Here is a 24,517-nt window from a genome sequence, read left to right as displayed (position 1 = left end):
TTTTCCCAATGATCCAAACCATCTATTTGTTAGGTCTTCATTCATAGATCATCTTTACAAAAAAAATTAGACAAATTGGAAACCGTTTCGACATCCAATTGTGTCTTACAAAATCAAATAACACGGTGCTTCAAGAAAGTACTAAATTTCAATAATTCAATTGAGTGGTCAAATGATATCGAATTTAAGTGATTTTTTGTAGAAATGATCTTTGAATGAGTATCTACAAAATAGACGTTTGGATTAGTGAAATATAATCCGGAGTGGGGCATATAAGGAGTGTCCCTCAAATAAGCTTATTTGAAGGATCCCTCAATGAAAGCTCTCTCTCTCTCTCTCTCTCTCAAAAACAAAACAAAACAAAACAAAAATTAACAACAAAGTGTTGACTTCTAAATATTTTTGACCAACTGGGTGAATTATTCCAAATAAAATAATAGATAACTATAAAGAAACCCATTTCTAGCTATAGAATCATAGAAATACCCTACATGAAATTGACTTCATAAACACACCCTACCTTACATTAAACAGACATTATAAACACGCCCTACTATTGCCAGCTGTTCTTTTTTTTAGTTTACTTAATATACAGATTTCCTGATTTACCCTTTAGTGAGAAATTCATATAAAAAACTCAAAATTGGATTATTACTCATCGGTTGTTACTCTCTCTCTCTCTCTCTCTCTCTCTCTCTCTCTCTCTCTCTCTCTCTAGTGCAGATGCAGACATATTTCATTGAAAAGCACAAAGCAACACAGTGCCAGAAGTAGTAGCCTTAATCTAAAGAGTTGTTGCAGACGACAATGGATTTCTCGATAAAAATTAAAATGGGTGAATTTTCATTTCCCATTGTTTATGCTTAATTTTTGATTTTCCGATTAATTAAGCAGGGGGTTGAGTAGAGATTGAGTTCTTTATCATTGGGCGAGTGGATCTGCGTGGCATTTTTATTTGTAGCGATCATAGAGGTGTTGATTTTTGCTGTGATCGATTGCTTCAGTGGCCGTCCCCTCCCAACCAAACACCGTTTCTCTTTCGGCGATATGTCTATCATCACCGATGAAACCAGATGTATGATTTTTTTTTATATTTAAAATATTCAGAAGATTAAGAAAACTATATACATTCAGAACTTCGAATTGTGAATTATTTCCTTTTGCTTTGGGAATTTTGGATAACAAAAAAATAAAAATAAATAAATGATTAGTTAATGAGAATTTTGAATGCTGTTTGTGTTGTTTACTTGCATGAAATCATGATGCAATTACTGTTAATGAGCTGGAGGTATTGTATGAGCTGTTTAAAAAGTTGAGTAGTTTAATTATCGACGACGGATCAATTCATAAGGTCAGCCAAATTTCTTTGAATCATTCAAATTCAATTATGAAGAAATGTGTTGTTTCTTTCTAGTTTCATGCAATGTAGTAATTATTTGGATGATGATTATGTTGCAGGAAGAGTTTCAACTAGCACTATTCAGAATTCCCTAGACAGGGTATATGCTTCATGCCAACATCTTGAACTAATTGATATATATAATTCCCGTCACCTGCTTACCCGAATTGGATTTTGCTTTTTTAGATTTTTGATTTCTTTGATGAAAAGAAAATGGTGTCTTTGAATTTGATGAGTTTGTTCATGCACTCAATGTCTTCCATCCATATGCCCCGATAGATGATAAAATTGATTGTAAGTCTTACTGCTATAAGAGGCAAAGCTAAATGTTGTGTGTGTGTCTTTCTTGTTATCTTATGTTGTTTGTTAATTACTTGCAGTTGCATTTAGGCTCTATGATCAGGGACAAACCGGGTTCATTGAGCGAGAAGAAGTGAGTCTTGTACTACTTTTTTACTGTCTAAGTCTCCAAGGAAATTTACGTTTTTATGGGTATTTTTACATTTGATACCTTGTATGAACATGGACACGATATTTAAATTAAGCAGCCTCTGTTTGGTTTCAGGTTAAGCAAATGGTGATTGCCATAATGATGGAATCTGACTTGAAAGTCACATGATCTTCTTGAGTCTATCATTGATAATGTAAGCACTACGTAGTTGTGTAAGTTTGTATGTTGTTTTACTAGTGGTAATCAGAGTTTGTGGAGAATTTAGTACTCACGACATCTTCTATGACATAGTATTAACAGTGTACTTTTTTTCTTTCTTATATAGGTATTTCCTTTTGCCTTTGCGATTGTATGTGGTGAAACTATGGACAATTGGAAGTGGTTTCTGCAAAAGATATCGGATGTCTTGCTAGGATTTTTTAGGGTTTTTTAATTTTTTTTGTGAAATGGTATTAACAATGTACTTCTATAAAATGATATTAACAATGTACTTCTTTGACATGGTATTAACAGTGTACTTCTATAACATGGTATTAACAATGTACTTCTATGAAATTGTATTAACAATGTACTTCTATGACATGGTATTAACAGTGTATGGAGGTTAAGTGGAGAAGGGTCGTAAGGACAGCTCCTTGATTTTCGTGATTTATTTTTTATTTTTTATAGTTTGGGTTTTTTAAAAAAATTTGAGCTGGGCTTGTTTTGAGTTTTTTTGTGTTGAGCTTGTTTTAAGTTAATCAATGGTAGAGATGTAATTTATAGGAATTTCAACACTCATTTCTTATGTAGTAAATAGTTTTTGGGTATGTTTCTAAAGTGCATTCCATGTGGGGTTTTTCATGAATAATTTCAACATCTATTTTGGGTATATTACTAAAGCTCCCATAAAATAATTGATGAGCCAAACGGATTTGGGAACAAAGTCGTCCTTTTTGGTGTGAGCATGTTTGCATGGCGTGCTAGCTTTTGAGGCCGAATTCAAAGATGGTCGTGAAAGCAAAGAGTGGTATGGCGATAAGCGACTTGATCTTGACTTCGACAAACGATCTGGACCGAGTTAGGAACGTTTTCTCGGTTGATGAGTTCTTGGCCTTGGTAACAAAGCTACTTGTATTGCGTCATGTTGAGTGCTTGTACTGACGCGCTCGATGTTGTCGTGCTCGGTTGTCAAATGATATCTCAAGTCCTCTTTGAGATGAAACAAAACAATGAGTTGGTGAGAGAAAAGGGATTGGATGGTGCTCAAACAAACTCTGAAGAACATAGTTGTTTGTTGATATATTGAATGATCGATTAAAATAGTGGTGCTCAAGAACTTTGAACAAGCTTCAGAGTTCTTGGTGAGATACTACATTGAATACTAAGAAAGCAGTAAAATTTATCTAACTCTAGTTTAGAGAATACATTTAACAACATTTCGGCTTGGTTTTCTTGTTAAGAGATTGGTCTTCCTTAAAAATAAGAACTGCCTTGTTATTTATAAGTTGCCGCCTTCAAAAGGTGCCGAGATATACAAGGACAGGCCAACTCAATCATTTGCGTGAGCCGCCTTCTATCTCCCCCAAAAAACCTTCTTGATCTCGACTTTCGATGGTACTTTCTCTTCAAACCTTCACTATAAGTTTCAGGGTTTCTACTCTAATGGACTCAAGTTGCAAGGAGCTGGTTTGACGTCCCATCATTTCTTTTACCATGTTGCCTGGCGCTTTTCTGAAGACGGTGCACGTGAAATTCCCTTTCCTAGTCAGTTCCTGCAATTTTACTTGGTCGAGACCCTCAAGGCCAAGGAACAATGCCCAAGTTTGACTTTGCTCAAAGTATTGGGTTCGACTTAAGACTTGGGTCCTCTCCTAGTGCTTGGGCCCAGATTTTGATCCTCATTGTTTAACTCAGATTCTACTTTAGTCTCTCATTTTAATTTTGACAATTTTAGTCATGTAATTTTATTGAGACAACAATCAAAGTCCTACAAGTGTTAAGAAAATAGACAAATAGATTAAATTTTGGAGATATAAAAAAAAAAAGTACTCTTACATATTACGACATCAAACTTCATATATTAATATCTTAGTCTTAGATGATTAAAATTATCAAACTAAAAAATTAATGAAACTACACGAACCAAATATATAATTTAGAGAAAAGAAAAAAAAAGAGACCTCACAATTTCGTCTTGAAATAGAAGATCATATTTTATTGAGATATTTAGTCATATACCAATTCTTAGCACTAAAACTATAAATAAACTCTACACCATTTAATTTCTATAAATATATCCAAAAAATAACAGCTGACCTTATTGGATTTAATTTTGATTATTAAATAATTTTTATGCCCCATTGAGTGTTTTTGGCTTTTTTATGAGGTTTTTGGGTTGAGTTTGTTTTAATAAATCAATGGCAGTTTTGTAATTTAAAAGAAGTTAAAAGCATTTTTGTTATGTTGTAAATGAGCTTTGGATGTGTTTCTAATGTCCATTTCATATAGAATTTTTTAATAATTTAGGCTCATAGGGTATTATATTGAATCTCCCCATTTTATTTTGCTTCTTTAAGTGGGGTATGTTTAATTCTGCTTCAAAAGTCCACAACTGACTAGAAAATTTGCCTTTCGTACAAACAATTTTTCTTTATTTCTTTATTCGATGGTGATGACTTTTGCCAGTGCATAAGGGCACACATTAATAATAATTCGTATTCAACTATATATAATATGAATAATATAAAAAAATTTATCTTGTCCAGCCGTGTATCATAATATATAATTATATTATTATTATCAATTTAGACTATTAATTTGGTGAGGTTTGTTTTGACATGAGGTTTACGACAAATAAATTAGTTACATAGCACCCCAAAAATATGTGACGAGGGAATTATTGTTTTAATGTATTTTCATTAATGAATTGTAACTAATGCTTAATATAAATACAGGTTAGTCAGATTTATGATCCGGAACTAGGCAAGGAGATCGATATAATTCATCCATATATTATAATATAACATACGGACGAGTTATATTAGGTAGTGAAGTACCACGTAGACCGATTTCTACACAATTTCCTCATGTATTTGATGTATAATACATTATTAAGTAGATGATATTAATATATTGTAAACTGATTATAATGAACAAAAGCAGGACAAATGGAGCTTCGAGAGTGGGGGTGACCCAGTCAACGCTGGTATTGGTGGAGGTTTGTAAACCAGCGGGTTCAATTGACTTTTTTTAATTCCACCTGAGCTCAAAGAATTCAACGCAAATGCCGAGTTCATGTGGGCCCAGTCGCTGCTTCTCTAAGACGCGTTCGCGGTTCAGATCATTTCGCAATCAAGAAAAGTCAAAGTAGGAAACTCTGAAGGAATGAAAATTTGCTATTTACTAATGACGGTAACAAAAAACCTGAACATATGCGCATTACAAAAAGTCTATTCACACACAAGGAAATAGTTGCAAGGGAAGTGAAGACTTTTGTGAACGATCTCATGCAAAGAAACAATCTTGCCCTTATTAGGGTAAACGGTTGTATGATAATGTAAAAACTAAGGGTCTTCTGGTAATTTAAATTGTCCTCATTTTCAAGCCATTTACCTTCTTGTGTAACTTGTCAATGTCATCACACATCTCAACATAAAAAATTTCTCATCACGCATAAAAAAGTATTGTAGGATCGGATTAAATAAAAAAAGCATTGTAGATATTTCTAATTCCATAATAAAACTAGCATTTTGGTTGAAGAAAATTAAACAATGTAACTAGAAACCCTCACGCATATGGAGTGGCGCATCACAGTGAAAAAGTAGGTCAAACTCTTTACTACATGGGCTACTTGAGTAGAATACTAGTTTTAGGATGTGCAATGTCGTATGGCGCCCTATCCTTCAGTATACAACAACCTATGACCCTTATAAACGTACACTCGCAATACTTGAGTCAAATAAACAACTTGAATCTTTCCCTCAAAGTTTATATGAAAGGAAAATAACCTTATATATTATGCCCTACTAAAGAGAATGGGCTTAAATATATAGTTAGTTGCCTCAACATGAAGCTAAGGCATTAAAAGAAATAGTAATAAAACCACATAATTGTCTGCCCCTTTTTCACAAACTTAACTGCTATAATATCAGCAAAATAATGGCAAAACAATGTAGCAATTGCAACATAGAAATTGTTCAACCAAACCTAAAGCAAATGATTTTTGAATTCAAATCTTTAAATGCCAAAGGCATTGAAAACAACTAAGTTTGTATGAAATTGCCACATCAAAAATTATAATTACTTGTTTACTCTCACTAAGTTTGTATTTATTTTCTTCTAATAAAAGTAAAGGTGATAAAATAAGTAAATGAGAATTCACATTTCCATTAGATATCCTTTTTTTTTCTTTGTAATCTTATATGTGCTTCTTTTTACTTAAAGTTTTTACTAAATATTTATAGTTCTAATGATCTCCAACATATGGTATAACTCATCCAATTGGGATTGACAAGAAAGTAGAAATTCCTACTTCGAGAAGAAGAAGACAAGTATTCTCCAAAAAATGTGTACCGATCAAAACACTAGGAAAAATTAGTTTACCATGGTATCTTTACCCAATTTTTATGTATAAAAAGTTAAAAATTATAGATATGAACAAAATATAAGTAAAAATATAACGTCAACGATATCAACATATGTGAAGTCAATCTCATCGATGGTCCAGGTTTCCCATGGGAAGAAAAACTGGAAACGCCATGGGAAAAGAAAAACAAAGAGACTTTTTATTTTATTTATAAGTCTTTCTATATAAAAAATTAAAAGGTCCAAGTTTTGGTTCTAATCTAATTTCTAAACAGCAAACGCTGACGCAAAGAAACATTACCACCAAACAAGCAAACAATCCCCCACACAAGAAATCAAAGTGAGAATAAGGAAAACCCACTCCCCAAATTATCTCTATTTCTCTCCTTAAATTCTCAATCATCCCATTGCGTGGGCTTTGATTCTCTTTCGATACTGGGTTTTGACAGGTACGCCTTTTTCCTGAGATCCCGACCCCAAGTCTTCGAGATTTACATATCTTCTTCGTTTTGATCCTTTTGTCAACTGGGGTTTTAAGGTTTCTTTGTGGGTCTCTCGTGTTTATGGCATAGGACCATTATCTGTGGCAAATTCAAATTTTGATTTTCATTTGTAGGTACTGATATTATTTTGGGCTTTGCTTATTTGTTTCAAAATTTTGTGAGTTTCTTGTATGTAGTTGATGTTAAGGGTTGGTGTTAATGATACTTTGTTGACGATCCGATTGCTAATTCTTCTAATTTTGGGTGTGTATTCTGATGGGGCTTTTGTTGATGAGCAGATATTGGAATTTGATTAGACCCCTTTTGCTTGTAGTTTGTATTTTGGATACTTCTGGATAAACTTTCTAGTGGAAATTCCAGTTACGCGCAATTATGATTATTGTTCATTCCCTTATATTTGTTTTCTGAATTCTCATAGAATGAGTGCTATATGTTTGGATTGGGATTCTCATAAGTTTTATCTTGATGGGTTAATGAAAATAATTTATATAGTTATTGGAATTAAATAAAATTACTTATATTCAGCTAATTAGTGATTGGTGCCTTATGATTTTCTGTTTCTTGCGTTTAATTAGTTCTTGTACATTCACAAATGTCAGGACTGTACATAATTGAACTTTTGTTTGGCTTATGATCTTAGGAAATTTTGAGGATAAAGGACTTGAGTGAAGGGGGATTAGGACATCAGACATGGCTGGTAATGCTGCGGCCTGTGCAGAGAGGGCAACAAGTGATATGTTGATTGGTCCAGACTGGGCAATAAACATTGAATTATGCGATATTATTAACATGGAGCCTGGGTATCAATACTTTTCTTCCTCAATTTCATTTATCAAATTTGAATTTTATATATTGGTTTATCCACATGTTAAGAGTTGAGATCACTTAAATTGTTGAGTCTTGAATCTTTTTATATTGTGATGGAGTGGTCGTTGGTGGAAATGCTCATAATTTCTTAAGAGATAATTCGTAAATAGATTCTTCCTGACTGTCCAACAAGGGAAACAATTCTAAAATGGGTTTTTTAGCATATTGTAAAAACATCCGATGTGAAACAATATTAACAAATTATGTTCTCTGTCATCTCTCTCTCTCTCTCTCTCTCTCTCTCTACACACACACGCACACGCACACGCACGCACACACACACACACACACACACAACCTCAAAGGATAATACTTGGCTTTTCTCCTGATAGAAGAGGAGGAGCTTTTCCTGAAATGGAGATGTGGCTCATCTAGCAATGGACACCTGCATTTCAGAAATATAACACCTGAAAAAGTAACAAGTAGTAGCACGTTTTTGCTACTATGATGTTGGAGATTTCGTAAAAGGAGTCACTTATTTTTCACTAGGTTCTATTAGTATCGTGGTGTATCAGGTTCCTTTGATGTTACAAACATTTCTGATGTGTAAAACTCTGCAGAAGATGGATTGTTTGATGTTTTTAAAATTTTTTATTTATTTATTTATTTATTTGTAGATACAGTTCATGATTATTTGTCCTATATAATCCCTTTCCCATTTTAATACTCAAAATGCAAGTATTTTTCCTTTGCCAATGAATTGGATTGAAATTTGCAGGCAAGCAAAAGATGCCTTGAAGATACTCAAAAAGCGCCTGGGCAGTAAAAATCCGAAAATACAACTTCTGGCTCTTTTTGTTAGTACTATTCCTTTTCTTTTGATACTTTCTTGATATTTTTTGTGTTATTTCTTGTCATAAGTTTTATATTTCTTTTTGCACATTTAAATAAAAATATTTATAAATTTATGATCTAAAGTTTCTGGCAGGCTTCCCATGCCAAAATTATGCATAGGCATGTAGAAATGTCAATAAATTTGTGACTTATGGTGGACCAGTTGTGGTTCCATAAATTCCTTGCTGTCATCACCAAAAAATCAGCTTTTCCAGGCAATGATTTCTTTTTTCTTTTCCGAATGGATAATTTGATCCAGGCATTGGAGACTGTGAGCAAGAATTGTGGTGAGAATGTTTTTCAGCAGATCGTTGAGCGTGATATCTTGCATGAAATGGTCAAAATAGTAAAGAAGAAGGTGCTAATATTTCTCTCACAATCTTTCTTTTTTTCTTTTTTACTGACTTGTTGCTTCCTTCTCCTCCCTTTTCAATTTGTGCATGGATAGGATATTAATATATGTTTTGCTTTTTTATTCTAATTCCATTTTGCAGCCAGACTTGAATGTTAGGGAAAAGATACTAATTTTGATAGATACATGGCAAGAAGCTTTTGGAGGAGCAAGAGGAAGATATCCCCAATACTATGCGGCATATAATGAATTGAGGGTAATTGGTTTGCTAAATCTTTGTTAAGCTCATTTTAAGTTCGTGTTGCATTATTTAAGCATCAGTCGTATTTTGCTTCAAGTGTTTCTGTATCTTTGCCCAACTCCATTTTATGTTGTCATTTTGCGAATTGCGTAATAGGACATGTTTTGAAAGATTGCTATTTACATTATAAGACCTTCTCAAATTCGACTTCTTTTCTAAGATGATTGGGCAAACATGTCCAGCCCAAGTGCCTTCAGGTTTGATGGATGGGGCTAAATTGTGTGTGCAATGGAATTAATAGAAACTTTATGGAGGAGAATAAAAAAAAAACTATGGACAAGAAAAATTTATCCATTTTAAGTAATGCCGTGTGTGCTGTAGATCAGTTTTATTTTTGTTGTTATTGTTTGTATGTGTGCAGTCTCTGTGGGTGCATGCGGGGAGGGTGGGGGGAGATTTCCACAAAGCTGGGTCCAACTTTCTAAATTTGCCTATGAACTTGATAGCCTTCTTGACCTTGTTGGCAATGGGTAAAAACAAAATAAAAATTCTAAAGGAGTTGCCATGTGTATAAAATGAACCTCACAATGTGTACAAACTGAGTCTTTATACCTTTGCCTTTTTGTATCTCATGGTGGTAGTTTTGGTCTTGCACCTCACAATGTGGGACATATAGTCTGCTCTAAATTACATATTTATCTCGGTAGCTTCTCTTCAATTTCATTTTTTACTTTGTTATTGTAATTTCCGAACACACTTATCCTTTTACTTTACTAATGATTTTAATTTGGAATGAATTGGACATTTGTTGGTTTGGTTGACGGGAATTTTAATTGGGAATGGTATTATGGAAAATAAGATGGCTAAGTTTAAATCTTTGCAGTTTAACCCTATCTTCATTTTTGTACTCGAAATTTCAACACAGATTTACACCTTTTTAATAATTTGAACTTAATCTGAATTAACATTACAGGCAGCAGTTCATTAAATAGTGTTTAGGCTTTTCCATTTTCTCATTATAATTTCATATTTCACAGCCAAACCACATTCTGATTTGGTTGTTTTGTTCAGAAGGTGATCTCTTCTTTCTCACGTTGGTTTTCCTGCAAATTCATAAGTAGTCTATTTTCATTAACTTCTGTCTCTAATAGAAGTTAGAGTAATGTTGCATTTTTGTAGGAAGAAATTAAGGTTGTGCTGTTGCTTTCCTTTTCTCTTGAATCAACATTTTTTTTTTTTCTAAAAATAAATTTTTTTATTTATCTTCCATTTTTATTGATGCTATAGGGACCTTTTTTCCCCCCTATAATTAGGATTTTGTTTATATTGTTTAATTTGAACTCTATATTCCTCCTTGATGAAATTAAAGCTGCAATTTTAGTTTAGTTTTAATTTGAGCTTGTAGTATTAAGAGTGTTTATACTCTGTAATTTTGTTTCAACTGGAGTCCACTGAAAGTAATAGTAAACTTAGTATAAAGATTTGGGTTGTGTTTATGTCTAGCCTTACTCTGTAATGATTACAGTTGTCATTACTTTCGTCCATTATAATTTAGATTCTTAGAAGATAGAGATGTCAACATCCTCAAGGTAAGGTCATTTTGCACCAAAGTTTCACTTTTTTGCTAGATGAATGAAATTAATGATGCAAGATCAGATCATAGTTCTAACAAATGGAGATAAGCTTGGTTGTGGGTGTTGATTGATGTCATTAATTTCATTTGTAATATTGTTTGTACTCGCACTGCATGGGAGTTGGATCAGACTGAATTGCTAGAGCAGTGTCCATGCCTGGTACTAGTATGTGATTGGAGTATTGTCCAATTTAATTCTAATATCTTGCTATTTTTTGAGAACACCAAACATGGTTCTTTGGCTATTTCCAATTTTCAGACCAAAAAAAAAAAAAAAAAAAAAACTTTTTCCAATTTTTTTGTTTTAGTATAGTCTAGATCAGTGAACCAAAAAAGGCCTTAGTGTCTAAGATTCTCTCAAATGTTTGGCCATGGTGGCCAAGTATAAGTAAGTTTATGCCAGTTGCCTGACTTTTGGTGTCTGCCTCCGCTTAAACATTCTGTGCTGGTTTTCTAGTTGGAAAAGTATAGAAATTTACATGTGTTACAAAACATTGTTTCCTTTCATGGTTAAATCAGAATGGCTGTTTGTATCATGATTTTCTGGTTTATTTGAAATTTCAATTTTGTTTTTCTGTTAATTTTAGACATAAGCTTGCTCGATATTTGGTCTAGATTTTTATTATTTTCTTTTATTCTGCTTCTTCCCCCATAACTCTCTTTATTGATAATTGACAGTCTGCGGGAGTTGAATTTCCACCACGAGAAGAGAACAGTGTACCACTCTTTACTCCGCCTCAGACCCAGCCAGTGGTTCCCCCTGTTGCAGTATATGATGATGCTGCTATTCAGGCTTCTCTTCAGTCTGATGCTTCAGGACTTAGGTACTAGCTGAACAATATTATCTCCATCGGAACAATACAAATTTCAGGCTTTTTCAGTTTAATATTTACCCGCTGTTTTTTTGTTGCTTTTGTCTTAGATGTGTTTTTATCACAATTTTAAACATGCATGTCGACTGCCTGGGAGAGATGAAAAATATTTGTAGATAATAAGAAGTGTCCTAGGATTATGAACCCTCAGTCAAGAATGTTGCTCTACATATATCTGAAAGACCTTGTGATTTGTGCATGCTTTGCAGAAATGTTGATGCCTTGTGATTTGTTTCGGTAACTTGTTAACCTTGTCAATTATTTCTGTCAATGATTGAAAAAGTTCCCCCTGACAATAAGGAAATTTATACAGCCTTGTTATTGGAAATCCTGTTAGTCCTTGGTCTTAATATTTTATGGAGGATTTCAGTCAGCATTGAGTTTTAATGCTTATACCGCTGTCTCAGTTGCTGCTTGTGCTTGTATGTATCTTGTTGAATGTCTTGATCTGTAACTGTAATCTATGAAAGAATTTATGTTTGCTGGATCGGATGTTGTGCTAAAAATTGATATTGTGACAGATGCTATCGTTTTTTATTTATTTGTTATTTCTTTTATTTATGTTTTAGTTGGTCTATGAATTATGTCTATGATATATCCTGCCTGATTGAAATTGTTTCTAATCAGCTTGCCAGAGATTCAAAATGCTCGAGGAATTGCAGATGTGTTGATGGAAATGCTTAATGCCTTGGATCCTAAGAATCCTGAGGTAATATATTTTCTAGCTATCGTTGAGTATTGATTTCTCTCTTGACTAAAAGGTATTAGAAGATGATTTTTCATTTATGTTCCGCTAAAAATATGTTATTTTAGAGGTCAAGTATTTTATTTTGTCGTTATTGTGTATGGAGTAATCTGGTGGTGGTTTCATATGGGACTGCTACCATGGTAAAAATTCTGTAGGTTGTATCTGATCAGTTGTGGATCATTGTTATCCATTATTATAGTTTCCTTTACACATGTACTTGTGTCTAAATTGTTTGAAGAGAAATATTCATAAGAAAACTTTATTTCAAACTAGTTAAAGATTAGTTGTCCAGGGGTGAAGGAGGCTAGTGATCTCTCTCTCTCTCTCTCTCTCTCTCTCTCTCTCTGGGTGTCAATTACTCTGATTGTGAAAATCGTGCAATGGTTAATTACTTGAAACTTTGTATGCTTAAAGGCTGCACTTTCCTTGTGCTTGTAGAAGGGAGGGAGGTGGGAGGAAGCCCTACTGAAAATTAAAAACTGAAAATAAAAAACCAGTGTTACCAATGGGCTCTTAATATGTGCAAATTTTTTAGTCAGCTTTAATTTCTTACAATGGTCAAAATGACTATTATGGCAGGGTCTGAAGGAAGAAGTGATTGTTGACCTTGTTGATCAGTGCCGTTCGTACCAAAAGCGCGTCATGCTTCTTGTGAATGAAACTGTGTAAGTGATTAATATAGAAAATGTTGATTTTTACTCGTAGATTTCATGCTGGTGACAGTTGTGGTTGCTTTCCTTTTAGCGATGAGGAACTTCTATGTCAGGGATTGGCTTTAAATGATAATCTGCAGCGTGTACTTTCTCGGCACGATGATATTGTGAAAGGAACAGCAACTGGAGTAAGAGCACCAGAATCTTCAGTTGTGCCACTTGTGAATGTGAACCATGAGGATGATGAGTCAGAGGATGAATTTGCCCAACTAGCTCACAGGTAACTTCTTAGAGGACCTCTTCCAAGTTTTATCGCAACATTATTTTTTAGGCACACCATTTTTGTTGTACAATTGGGCTATTTCACTATTCACTCATTTCTGTTCTGTGCTATTGCCTGTTCATTTTTTTTACTTTCTCATTTCCCTTTTAATAAACTTCAGTGAAATGCATTACAGGTCATCAAGAGATAATTCACAGGGACCGGGCCAGAGATCAGCCAATGCCAGGACTGAACCTGTGCGACTAAGCCCACTTCTTCCTCCTCCACCATCTCCAAAAAGGCCAATCCCTACAGGTGCTGGCATGATTGATTATCTCAGTGGTGATACCTACAAATCTGAAGGATCCACTGCAACATCAGAATCCACATCTTTTGCAGCTCCAGTTCATTCCAGCTCAAATTCCACCTCTCGATTGACTCCACCATCACCCTCACCCCCATCTTCCCTAAACACGACTCCATCCCCTATATTCTCTGGAAAACCTGTATATGATGAACCGGCTCCTAGAAGCAAATCTGTTGATGGGTTGCCTCCAGCTCCTTGGGATGCTCAGTCCCCAGGCAATCCTCAGTCTCCTGGAAATGGCAACTCTCCTGTCAGCCTTCCACCTCCACCTTCTAGGTATAATCAGAGACAACAGTTTTTTGAGCAACAAGGCTTTCCAGGCAGTGGATCCGGTTCATCTTATGACAGCTTAGTGGGACAGACTCAGAATCTCTCTCTTAATTCGTCTACCCCAACAAAACAAGTAAAACAGGAAGATGCTCTATTCAAAGATCTCGTTGATTTTGCAAAAGCCAAGTCATCTTCGTCTTCAAACCCCAATAGGTCATTTTGAGTTGTGCCTAGCAGTCAGTCCAGCTTCTGGACATTGTTCTTCACTCCCACATACATCAGATCACGAGATTATTACCTGTTACTAAATAAATATTGGTAGGAACTTTTTGGTTTTGGTTTGTCTTTGCTTTTTAGCTGGTATGTTTCCGAGATGACCTGCGCATTGCATATAATTTAATATATTGATGCACCTTATTGTTTGGTTTCTTTGATCTCAGTTTGTTTCGAACGGTTGGCCAAATTTTTCTTTCTTTTGTTGTATATGTTCGTACGTTTGTATGTATGTATGTTTGTATGACTGGACGCAACAGTGTATCATCAAATATTATACTGCTAGAAGATTGTCGCATTGATGGATTAATATAACCAATCACATTACTACTCAAGAAATTGAAGTTCAATATTGGTAGGTTGGTCACTTTTTGGCGGACAAAGTTTGGAGTTCCTTTTCAAAGAGGTATGTCCTCTTGACGATTATCATTTTCTTAAGTTGTAGCATCTTGCTCCGATTTCCATCAGGCAGCAGCTGTGTGATGGCAATGGAGATGGTACTGTATGCTTAGTTGGAGTTATCTTTTCATTGTTTTCTCTTAGTTGTGTTTTAGAAATCCATTTTCCAACTAACCATATTTGACACTAATAATGGACTTGTCAATTTGGTAATTCCTGGCAGAATAATACTCCCAATTTCCCAAAGGAGAAGTTTTAATTTAAACTTTAGGGAATGATATGACGGGAAAGTCTCCGGATTGGTTAAGAACTTCTAATCTCAATCAGTGGATTGTATGCAAGATACATAATAAAAAGAATAGTGGATTGTATGTATCTTATATATATATATATATATATATATATATATATATATATATATATATATATATATATATAGAGCACACTAACATATCTAATGGAAAACTAAGATTAGAATTCCTTAACTAATTTTAACATAAATGCTTATTGCAAAAGCTCTGACATAATTAATATTCATCTTGTCTAATTAATATTTGCAAAAGTTCTTTTTTCTCTGCCGGCATCAAAATAAGCATGCAATTGCCCCTTAAAAAATTTATATTTAAATAAAGACTTACAATATAGACAATTTAAATCATTGAAGTAGAATTCGTAGTGAACACAAGGTGCCGTTCAATAAAAATTGACTAATATATATATATATATTTATACACAATTAGTCAAGAAATTGAAATGCAATAATGATAGGTTTGTCATTGAGCATATGGTTTTGAGGCATAAATTTGAATGTTCTTGCATTACTTTTAGTTGGAATCATCTTTTCATTATTTTCTTATAGTTGTCTATTCGAAATCGACTTTGCAATTAATAATACTTAACAGCTACGAAAGATATAAAAAATTTATAAATAAAAAATAAAAAATAAAAAAAGAAGAAGAAAAAAAGTAACTTCTATAAATAAAATAATATTGTTATTTACTCAAATGGTCCTCAAATTTATACCAGATTTACATTTTGGTTTTTAAACTAAATTATTCGTTCAAATAGTCCATCAACTCTATTATTCGGTTCATTGTCCCACCGTCTTATTTTATGTTAGATTTAACCAAATTTTAGGGTAAATATGACTTTTCATAATGAACAAATAAAAATCGAGTAAAAATAAATACAAAATTAGAAAAAAAAAAAAAAATTTGAAGAAAAATAGAAAACAAAATCATGAGACCCAAACCCAACGCCCCTCCCATAGATTTCTTCTCCTCCATTCCTCCACAGACCCCTCCCCCCTTCTATTTTCCCCATCTCCTCTTCACTCTCTGCCCCCTTCTCTTTTTCTGTGCAAATTCCAAAAACCAACAAATTGGAAAACAAAAAATAAAAAATTCGAACATTGTTTGCATCTATAGTTGGTTGCAATGATAAGTTTAGGGTTTGTGGGTGAAAAGCAGAATGGTGGAATCTGGGAGGGGTTTGTGTGGTGGGAATTCTGTTATGGTGGAATCTGGGAGGGTGGGTTGGGTGTGGCTGTATTATTTTTGGGTGTCTTGAGAATATTTTGGTGGATGAGCGGTAGTTGCTAGGTAGGGAGGAGGGTGATGGGTGGTTGTCTCTCAACAACGAAGGGAAATTGAGGAGGAATGGGAGAGGATTTGGGTGTCTGTTGAGTTGGGCTTCTGGGTTCATTAGAAGGGGGGTATGTGGAGAGAGAGGGAAATTGAGGGGGAATGGGAGAGTATTTGGGTGTCTGTTGAGTTGGGCTTCTGGGTTCATGAGAGAGAGAGAGAGAGAGAGAGAGAGAGAGAGAGAGAGAGAGAGAGAGAGAGAGAGAGAGAGAGCATTTTTCAGTATTTATTTATTTTTTAACGTACGAAATGACCAATTTGCCCTCATATTTAATGGAAATATCGACAGAATGTAATAGTAAGACCAAAGGACCGAATAATATAGAGTTGATGGACTATTTGAAAGAATAATTTAGTTTATGGACCAAAATGTAAATGAGGTACAAGTTTGAGGATCACTTGATGCAGCACAAGCAAATAGGTTACAAGCGTAAGCTTGAAAAGAACATAAACTTGGAATCCACCAGAAAGTTAGAGAGAAAATTCCCACTGTTTTTATTATTTGATAAAAGATGAGTTGAGTCCAACCATACACAACGACTGTCTAAATACATCATTCTCACCCATTGGATTGCCTTAAGGAGTTATTGAAAGCTTAACAGCAGATAAACGAAAAGTCTGTAAATTGATTACAATCTTTAAATGCTCTTTTAGAAGCCCAAACGATCTCAATAGCCCAAAATCCACCTTATATCACAGCTAAGCAGTGAGTTAGACTCATGGCGTTGTTCCCTTTTTGAAAACGTATTATGCGACCTAATCGAAGCTCGGACGCCAAATCTGTAAATTCATGCTGCGTCCTTTTTTCCTTCTTCACTCCAATTTTTCTTCAATCCATTCAGCCATTTGTTCTACATCACCATTTCAGTAAATAACCCATAAATAATATAACAAAAGAACATGGTCACACTGATAATGTGCTTATCAATCTGATAATTGCCAACACACATTGTCAACATTTTTCTCTCTGGATGGCAACATTGTAATCATCTAATAGCCATCAAATAAATGCTATTTGATTAAAGAAACTTGTGGACAAAACATAAAAAGTAACAATGTTTTGATAAAAGCTACCAAAATGTTATGGAGTTCGAACTAAAACTATTAGTCTGCAAGTTAAGGCACTTTTTCAATTGACTTAGACCTTCTTACAAGACGCTAAAAGAAAGGAGCTCACAGTGATATGAAATTGAGAGAACTTTTTGCTTTTGGTCCACAAACGTGCTATGATACCAAATTGAGAGAACCTTTTGCTTTTGGTCCACAAACGTGCTATGATACCAAATTGATATTCTTTTCACACCAATAAAACCACACGCTACATGCGCTTAAGTAAATAAATTATCTAAAAGTTTCAAACGAAAAGGAAAAATACATGGAAAGTTCCTAGTTTTTATAGTCTAATAAGTAAAGCAATAAAATAAGAGATATTTAGTGATATACCCATTTCTAGCACTAATATTATAAATAAACCCTACACAATTGAATTCCTATAAACAAACCCAAAAAAAACCCAAAAAATGATAGCTAGTCTTATAGAATTTAATATTGATTATTAAATTACTTTGATGCCCTAATGAGTGCTTTGGGTATTTTTATGAGATTTTGGGGTTGGGCTTGTTTTAAGAAATTGATGGCAGTTTTGTAATTTATAAGAAGTTAAAAGCTTTTTTGTTATGTTGTAAATGGGTTTTGGGTGTGTTTCTAAAGTCCATTTTATATAGGGTATTTTTATAATTTGGACCCCCATATTGGGTATAATAGTGAATCTCCCATAAAATAAAGCAAAGAAATATAACTTTAAGAACAATAGTCATAAAGAACAATAGTCTGATAGCTGACCCTTTTAACTTTCTAGATCAATTACCCTTATAACTTTCTAACTTTAGTTAATTGATCTTTCCTCCGTAATTATGTCTTTCATTATTACTCCATTTTTCCTTTCTAACTTCAATCTTTCTGTTCTTTCATTTATTGAGTTCTCTTATATCGGCCATCAGTCAAGTAAATCTCCAAATACTAGCTGTTCAGCTCTCTTTTGAGCAATGCATTATGGTTTGATTCATGTCAAATTATTTCTTCATAATTCATTGTGCGATGCAGTTATGATTTTAGAAGATGATGTTATAAAATGAACGGGGATATGAGCGAATATTGAACTGCACGTAAAGTAGATGAGACACAGCATTTAACGAGGTTCGGCTATGCCTACGTCCTCGGAGAGCAGCAACAGTAACCTTTCATTCATAACATAATATGGTTACAACTCAAGTGTTTACAATATGTATGCTCACCTAATTTTCTCTCTAGAAGAATTTCTCTTTGCTCTCTTTCTCTTCACACACTCACCCTCTTTCTTCCTTCCCTTCATCTTCTCTCATTTCATCTCACATTACAAGCAAATAGAATGCCTATTTATAGGCAAAGCAAATGGCTTGGTTTGGTGGGGGTGTGATTTGGTTTGGTAGGTATGTGGTTTGGTTTGATGGGTGTGTGGTTTGATTTGGTGTTGAATGTTAGAGCATGTGTTGAACTTGAATGTTAGTTTGCAATGTGGGCTTCACCCATTTTACAACACTCCCCCTTGGAGACCACATGTCCCTAGATTGGTTGCCTCATTAAAACCTTGCTTGGAGAAAACCTAGTGAGGTAGAAAACTGATGGAAGGAAGAAAGAAGAGTATAACAATCTGTATAGCATACTTCTGGATGCTCCCCCTGATTAATATCTCCCCCTGATGTCTTCATGACTATCTTTTTGAGTGAGAATCTTTCGGAGTGAGTGGAGGATGTAGCCATTAATAATTCTCGTAGTTGAGTAAGTAAATATATTTCCAGTGAGCTATCTCTATGTGAATCATAAAATTTTTCAGAGTTCGCGTTTCCAGCAAAACTTGGGCTATTTGTAAGTTCACTTGAAAGAATATGCCCATACATAGTGTTATGCGGAAATAGCATCAAATATACCTCACATCATCCCAAAATGATGGTGATGGAGTTGAGCTCAAATACGATGTCCGGTCCAATATACTTCCGGAAAATCCTTAAAGTGTCCAACGGATAGTCCTCATAAAAATGCTTCAATACTTTCTTAGTATAAGCAATAATCTCGTTGGCATAATGCTCGATCTTTAAGTCGAGACAAGTATTTCTGGAACTCTTGAGAAGTTTTAATGTGTTGCAAACATATTAATGTACTCACTGAGGCAATTTATGCATATTAGTATTGAGTACAGATTTTGTGCTTCAGGCACATGTCATTCAGGGACTTGCTTCATGCAATTTCAATCCTCTCAAGGATTTTGTTTAAAGGGATTAAACTTTATGACACATTATATAGCTTTAACCGAGCTATTTATACATCTTTAGGAAATCGCTTTTGGCAATATGCTCCATGCCTTTAATAACTTTTAGAGATAACATGTTGGTCGTCTCCATGTGCAATAAGGGGGGGCACAATTGAATTTTGAAAATATGGAGAAAACCCAACATTCCTTGTTTCTGCCAGAAACATTGTGTCATACAAAGTAAGTATATTCCCTTTTATTCCGAACACCCAAGTATAACTTTTAATATTAACATCTTTTGGGGTTCGTACTGTGGGTTTGTTCTTTCACGTTCATTCTCATCTATAATGGAATTGCCTCAGTCCATTTTGGCCAATGATATTGTCGACATCTTAATAATTGAACGTGGTTCCAATCAACACAGCCCATTGATGATTTGAGTAGCTACTTCAAAATCAAAATTTGTCATTCATCAATTCATGATCCCACCATTCTCATGTGCATGCGCATACATCAATTATAAGCATTTCTTTGCTTTTGGGTACCCAAGCCACAGCAGGGGGTTTTTATTATGTGAGAATGTGGATTATAACCTCCAACGGAGCGTTATTTTATAGTAGGGCGTGGATAATCTCCATTTAGGGAGTTGGAACATTTAGAACCATATATCTGGCATGATGCAGGCATGCCACAGATTAATATATACATGTCAATTGATTTCTGGGACTTTAACCCATACAATTTGCAACGCATTAGGCGTGAACAATATCAATATTGACATGTCAAGGGATTGTCCTTTCGGGACTTCAATCCACATCATTTGCTACGCAACATGCGTGCATCATATTGATCACTGCTATACCCATATTATGTTCTTATGGGACTTTAATCTGTGCAGTGTATTATCAATGTATCCAACTTGCAATCTGAAAAATTTGCCTTAATAATTCATGGATACATACAAGCCATTCTTTTGGAACAGACTTATCTCCCCATTTGGTTACTTTTCAAGGTAAAATATCAAATAAGTATATAAGCATAAAATAACACAAGTATTGCTTACATCCTTAGGTGGGAGAAACTTTTCTCAAGTATCATTCAAGCTCATATCGGCCCAGTAAATGTAGTGCTTGATGATCTAGTTATATCCTGCAAAGCAAAATCACAATTCTTTTCTCTGTCAATAACTCTCAGAGTTAGGATCACTTCATGGATTCTTTCTTTAGATGTTCATTCTAAAGAAATAAAATCTCTTATGAACAGAGAGCTGCAAAAGAGAAAAAATGCAAAAAAAATTGTGATGTTGATGCAAGATAAGGTAAGCAATCAGGGAAGGAAGCTGGTAGGAGCAGAAAACAAGCTCTCAATTCTCCTAGTCTAGAAGGATCTCAGGAGATTAGAGCACAAGGCCGCCTTCACAATTCCCTGATCTTGCAGAAACATGATCAGGGATAGTCTTGCTTCCTGAATAGATGATCAGAGATAGTCTTGCTTCTCAGGCACATTAAGTGCTTAATGATAAGAAAAACAAGTAGATATAGCATCATTTTGTATGGGAAAACTGGATGTTTTCTACAAAGAAAATTTCGTTAGTAACACATTTATACACAAATACAATGAATAGGTAGAACCTGTGATTTTCAAATTAACCATGGGAAAATTGCGAGATTCTCGGGATACTTTTGAAAAAGTAGCTCCGTGAAATCCATAAAGCAAGATCGGCTTTGACGAAAATAACACTTGAAAGCGCCGAAAGTGCCGACAGGCATTATCAGAGGCCACGTGAAGTTTTGGACTCTTGCGAAAGAAAAAAGATAATGTGGGGATTCGAGAAGATATTGGAATCCTGAAAAGTTGCCACATTTTCGTCTATAGATATTGCCTTTGCAAAACTTGATTGGAGCAACTGCGTTTCAACTCAACTTCCTTCATTTTCTGAAACTTTAGTTTTTGTAAAACTTCCTTTGAAACCTTCTTAAAATGGCTTCCTCTTCTTCCTGCCCAAATAATTTCAATTTAAATGATGCTCCCACAACAACCAGTGACGCCCAAGTGTGGCGTCCATCCTTTGTAACCCAAAATCGTCATCTCACAGTTAATGATTCTGTGATGATGAATGATGCTACTGCTGTCACAGTAGCTAGGAATTTCATTATTCCAATGGATGAAATGTTGTTGGCAGGGAGGTCTGAGGAAGAGGCTATTGATGACTCAATGGCTTTTAGCATTCAGAGTGCTGTTTCTGTTTCTAACATGGCTGATCGTTTGCGTGCTAGAGCAAACGAGGTTGAGAGGCTAACAACTGAAAAATTCGTCTCTTCAAAGAATGCTTCATGAGTCTCAACAGGAGGTTGAGAAACTTAAAGGAGAGAATAATTCCTTGTTGAAACTGGTGAGTTCGTACTCCGTTGATACACTGAGAAGGCTAGACATGCTGCAGGTCTCCAATGAAAGAATTTTGGGAGACCACGAGAGGCTCATGGCTAGGCTTAAGAGGCACCGTCCTCTTCCTTGAGAGGCTTCTAGAACATAATGTAATTTTATAGATTTTACAGGGCCTGTGGTGTTTACGTCTTTTCAAAATGACGGTCTGGAACCTTGTGCCTTATAGGTTCAAATAACCATATCAAATCTCTCATATTTCCATGCATGTGAGCCCAGAACTTTTGGTCTGGGTTAAACCCAAACTCATAATTTATTCGCCATTTTCAAATGGACATGAAATATGAATTGAGTAAAAGCCACGATAATATCTCAATATAGTAGTGAGGAACATTAACTACTATATACCCACAACTTCAAGTTTTAGGATCTCTCATATATTTGGATCCATGGGCTTCCGGCCCAGATATAACAAAATATGTGGGGAGCCTTAATTCATCATTTGAAGTTTATATTGATATTATCCATTTCACGGTGTATTCTTAACAACCGGATTCACAAAATATATTTCTTCCTTGAGGTGTCGATTATAATATAATCGAACTTTATTAAGTTCATCATTCTCTTATGCCAAAGAAATATGTGGTGTACCACAATTTGCAATAATACCTCAATTATTGTCCATTTAACTGTTGGAACTTTAGGTTCTCAACACTGTTAGATTTTGAACTTCAGGCCAAAATCACATATTCTCATGGTATGGATATTCAATCCCCTTAGATTTTGAACTTCGGGCCAAAATCACATATTCTGCATGGTATGGACATTTGTACAATTTTCTATACATATTTCGGGACTTCAGGCCCTTACATAATTGTCCATATTTTGAAGAACTTCTGGCATCCCATTTAATTGCTCATCCATGAGTTTAAGGAACTGCAGGTTCCCTTTTGTATATAGTGACGGTTTACCCAAAATGGTTAATATTTATGCATACGTCACTATTCATGTGAATAGTACTATTCATTAAGTCATGAATACATATCTATTTATGTGTGCAGTACATTTGCCAGTACAGTTATTATTCATGTGTACGGCACTTTTAACCAATCCGGTACTGTTACATCATCAAGGAACTCTAGGTCCTTATTTACATGTCAAGGATCAAGGATCTTCAAGTCCGATCTCTTGTTTACATGTATAGTACTGGAGAGACTGCCAGTTCTCATATCAATATCATCATCAAGGATCTTCAAGTCCTGATGTAATTGTATGATGAGGATCAAGGAACTTCTGGTCCTGATCTGCATACTGTAAAAAAACTCATCATACAGCACAATTAATCCATAAAATAAATTGCTAGTAAATAAATTACTGGTATGGACGATAAAACCGCACCATACTTTAAATAAAATTAAATGTGCGGTAAAGTAAATTCATAAATTAAATTGCTGTATGGACGTTAATCCCGCACCATACCTTAAATAAAATTAAATGTGCGGTAAAGTAAATTCATAAAGTATGAGGGTTAATTCCACATCATACTTTAAATAAAATTAAATGTGTGGTAAAGTAAATTCATAAAGTATGAGGGTTAATTCCACATCATACTTTAAGTAAAAGTAAATTTACGATAAAGTAAACGTGCTTGTATGGGCACTAATTCTGCTCCATACATTTAAATAAAAGTAAATACATTTAAATAAAAGTAAAGGTGTGGACGATAAACCCGCACTACCCTTTTAAATAGATATTGTTGTATGGGTAATAAACCTACACCATACAATAAATAAAATAAATGTGGGGATAAAAACCACCACTAAAAATATAGAGAAATAATAAAATAATAGAAAAAGTAAGAGGCATAGAGCTTATCCTTACAGTTGGTTTGCTCGTATATCTCTCTAGCAGACCACAACTTCTCCACTACTTTTCTTCCTTACATCAACATAATGGTTAGTAGTATAGATAATAGTGCAACACAAAAATTATACCTGAGAGCTTCTCGTGCTGATAACGTGTTATAAAATGAACGGGGATATGAGCGAATATTGAACTGCACGTAAAGTAGACGAGACACAGCATTTAACGAGGTTCGGCTATGCCTACGTCCCCGGAGAGCAGCAACAGTAACCTTTCATTCATAACATAATATGGTTACAACTCTAGTGTTTACAATATGTATGCTCACCTAATTTTCTCTCTAGGAGAATTTCTCTTTGCTCTCTTTCTCTTCACACACTCACCCTCTTTCTTCCTTCCCTTCATCTTCTCTCATTTCATCTCACATTACAAGCAAATAGAATGCCTATTTATAGGCAAAGCAAATGGCTTGGTTTGGTGGGTGTGTGATTTGGTTTGGTAGGTATGAGGTTTGGTTTGATGGGTGTGTGGTTTGATTTGGTGGGTGTGTGGTTTGATTTTGTGTTCAACTTGAATGTTAGAGCATGTGTTGAACTTGAATGTTAGTTGCCACTGCATGCAATTGCCCCTTAAAAAGATTTATATTTAAATAA

General features: G+C 34.6%; 1 protein-coding gene and 1 pseudogene across 2 annotated transcripts; both read left to right on the top strand.

Moving 5' to 3' along the window:
* Window positions 1-807: 807 nt before the first annotated feature.
* On the top strand, window positions 808-2,283 carry LOC117636868 (annotated as a pseudogene).
* Window positions 2,284-6,542: 4,259 nt separating this feature from the next.
* Window positions 6,543-14,589, top strand: LOC117637013 (TOM1-like protein 4). Of its 2 annotated transcripts, none has more exons than XM_034371750.1 (10): window positions 6,543-6,865; window positions 7,560-7,719; window positions 8,505-8,583; window positions 8,880-8,978; window positions 9,115-9,228; window positions 11,525-11,670; window positions 12,346-12,427; window positions 13,046-13,131; window positions 13,211-13,399; window positions 13,578-14,589. In XM_034371750.1, exons 2-10 carry the CDS (start codon window positions 7,610-7,612, stop codon window positions 14,239-14,241), a joined length of 1,569 nt encoding a protein of 522 aa, XP_034227641.1. In that variant the 5' UTR covers window positions 6,543-6,865; window positions 7,560-7,609; the 3' UTR covers window positions 14,242-14,589. The 2 variants fall into 2 exon arrangements, with proteins under 2 accessions (XP_034227641.1, XP_034227642.1); XM_034371751.1 differs by lacking the exon at window positions 6,543-6,865 and adding an exon at window positions 6,910-7,032 and having other exon boundaries at window positions 13,578-14,241.
* The last annotated feature ends 9,928 nt before the right edge of the window (window positions 14,590-24,517 follow it).

This window comes from Prunus dulcis, chromosome 8, assembly GCF_902201215.1.
Source record: "Prunus dulcis chromosome 8, ALMONDv2, whole genome shotgun sequence".
In the NCBI taxonomy this organism is placed as follows: Eukaryota; Viridiplantae; Streptophyta; class Magnoliopsida; order Rosales; family Rosaceae; genus Prunus; species Prunus dulcis.
Note: the sequence above shows the minus strand (reverse complement) of the source record. Positions and strands in the feature narration are given on the sequence as shown.

Bases quoted from the DNA above. Each gene is read 5' to 3' on its own strand.
- LOC117637013 (XM_034371750.1), top strand. From the start codon at position 7,610: ATGGCTGGTAATGCTGCGGCCTGTGCAGAGAGGGCAACAAGTGATATG. The intron at 11,671-12,345 runs GTACTAGCTGAA...GTTTCTAATCAG, and splicing joins TCTGATGCTTCAGGACTTAG to CTTGCCAGAGATTCAAAATG. The intron at 12,428-13,045 runs GTAATATATTTT...CTATTATGGCAG, and splicing joins TGGATCCTAAGAATCCTGAG to GGTCTGAAGGAAGAAGTGAT.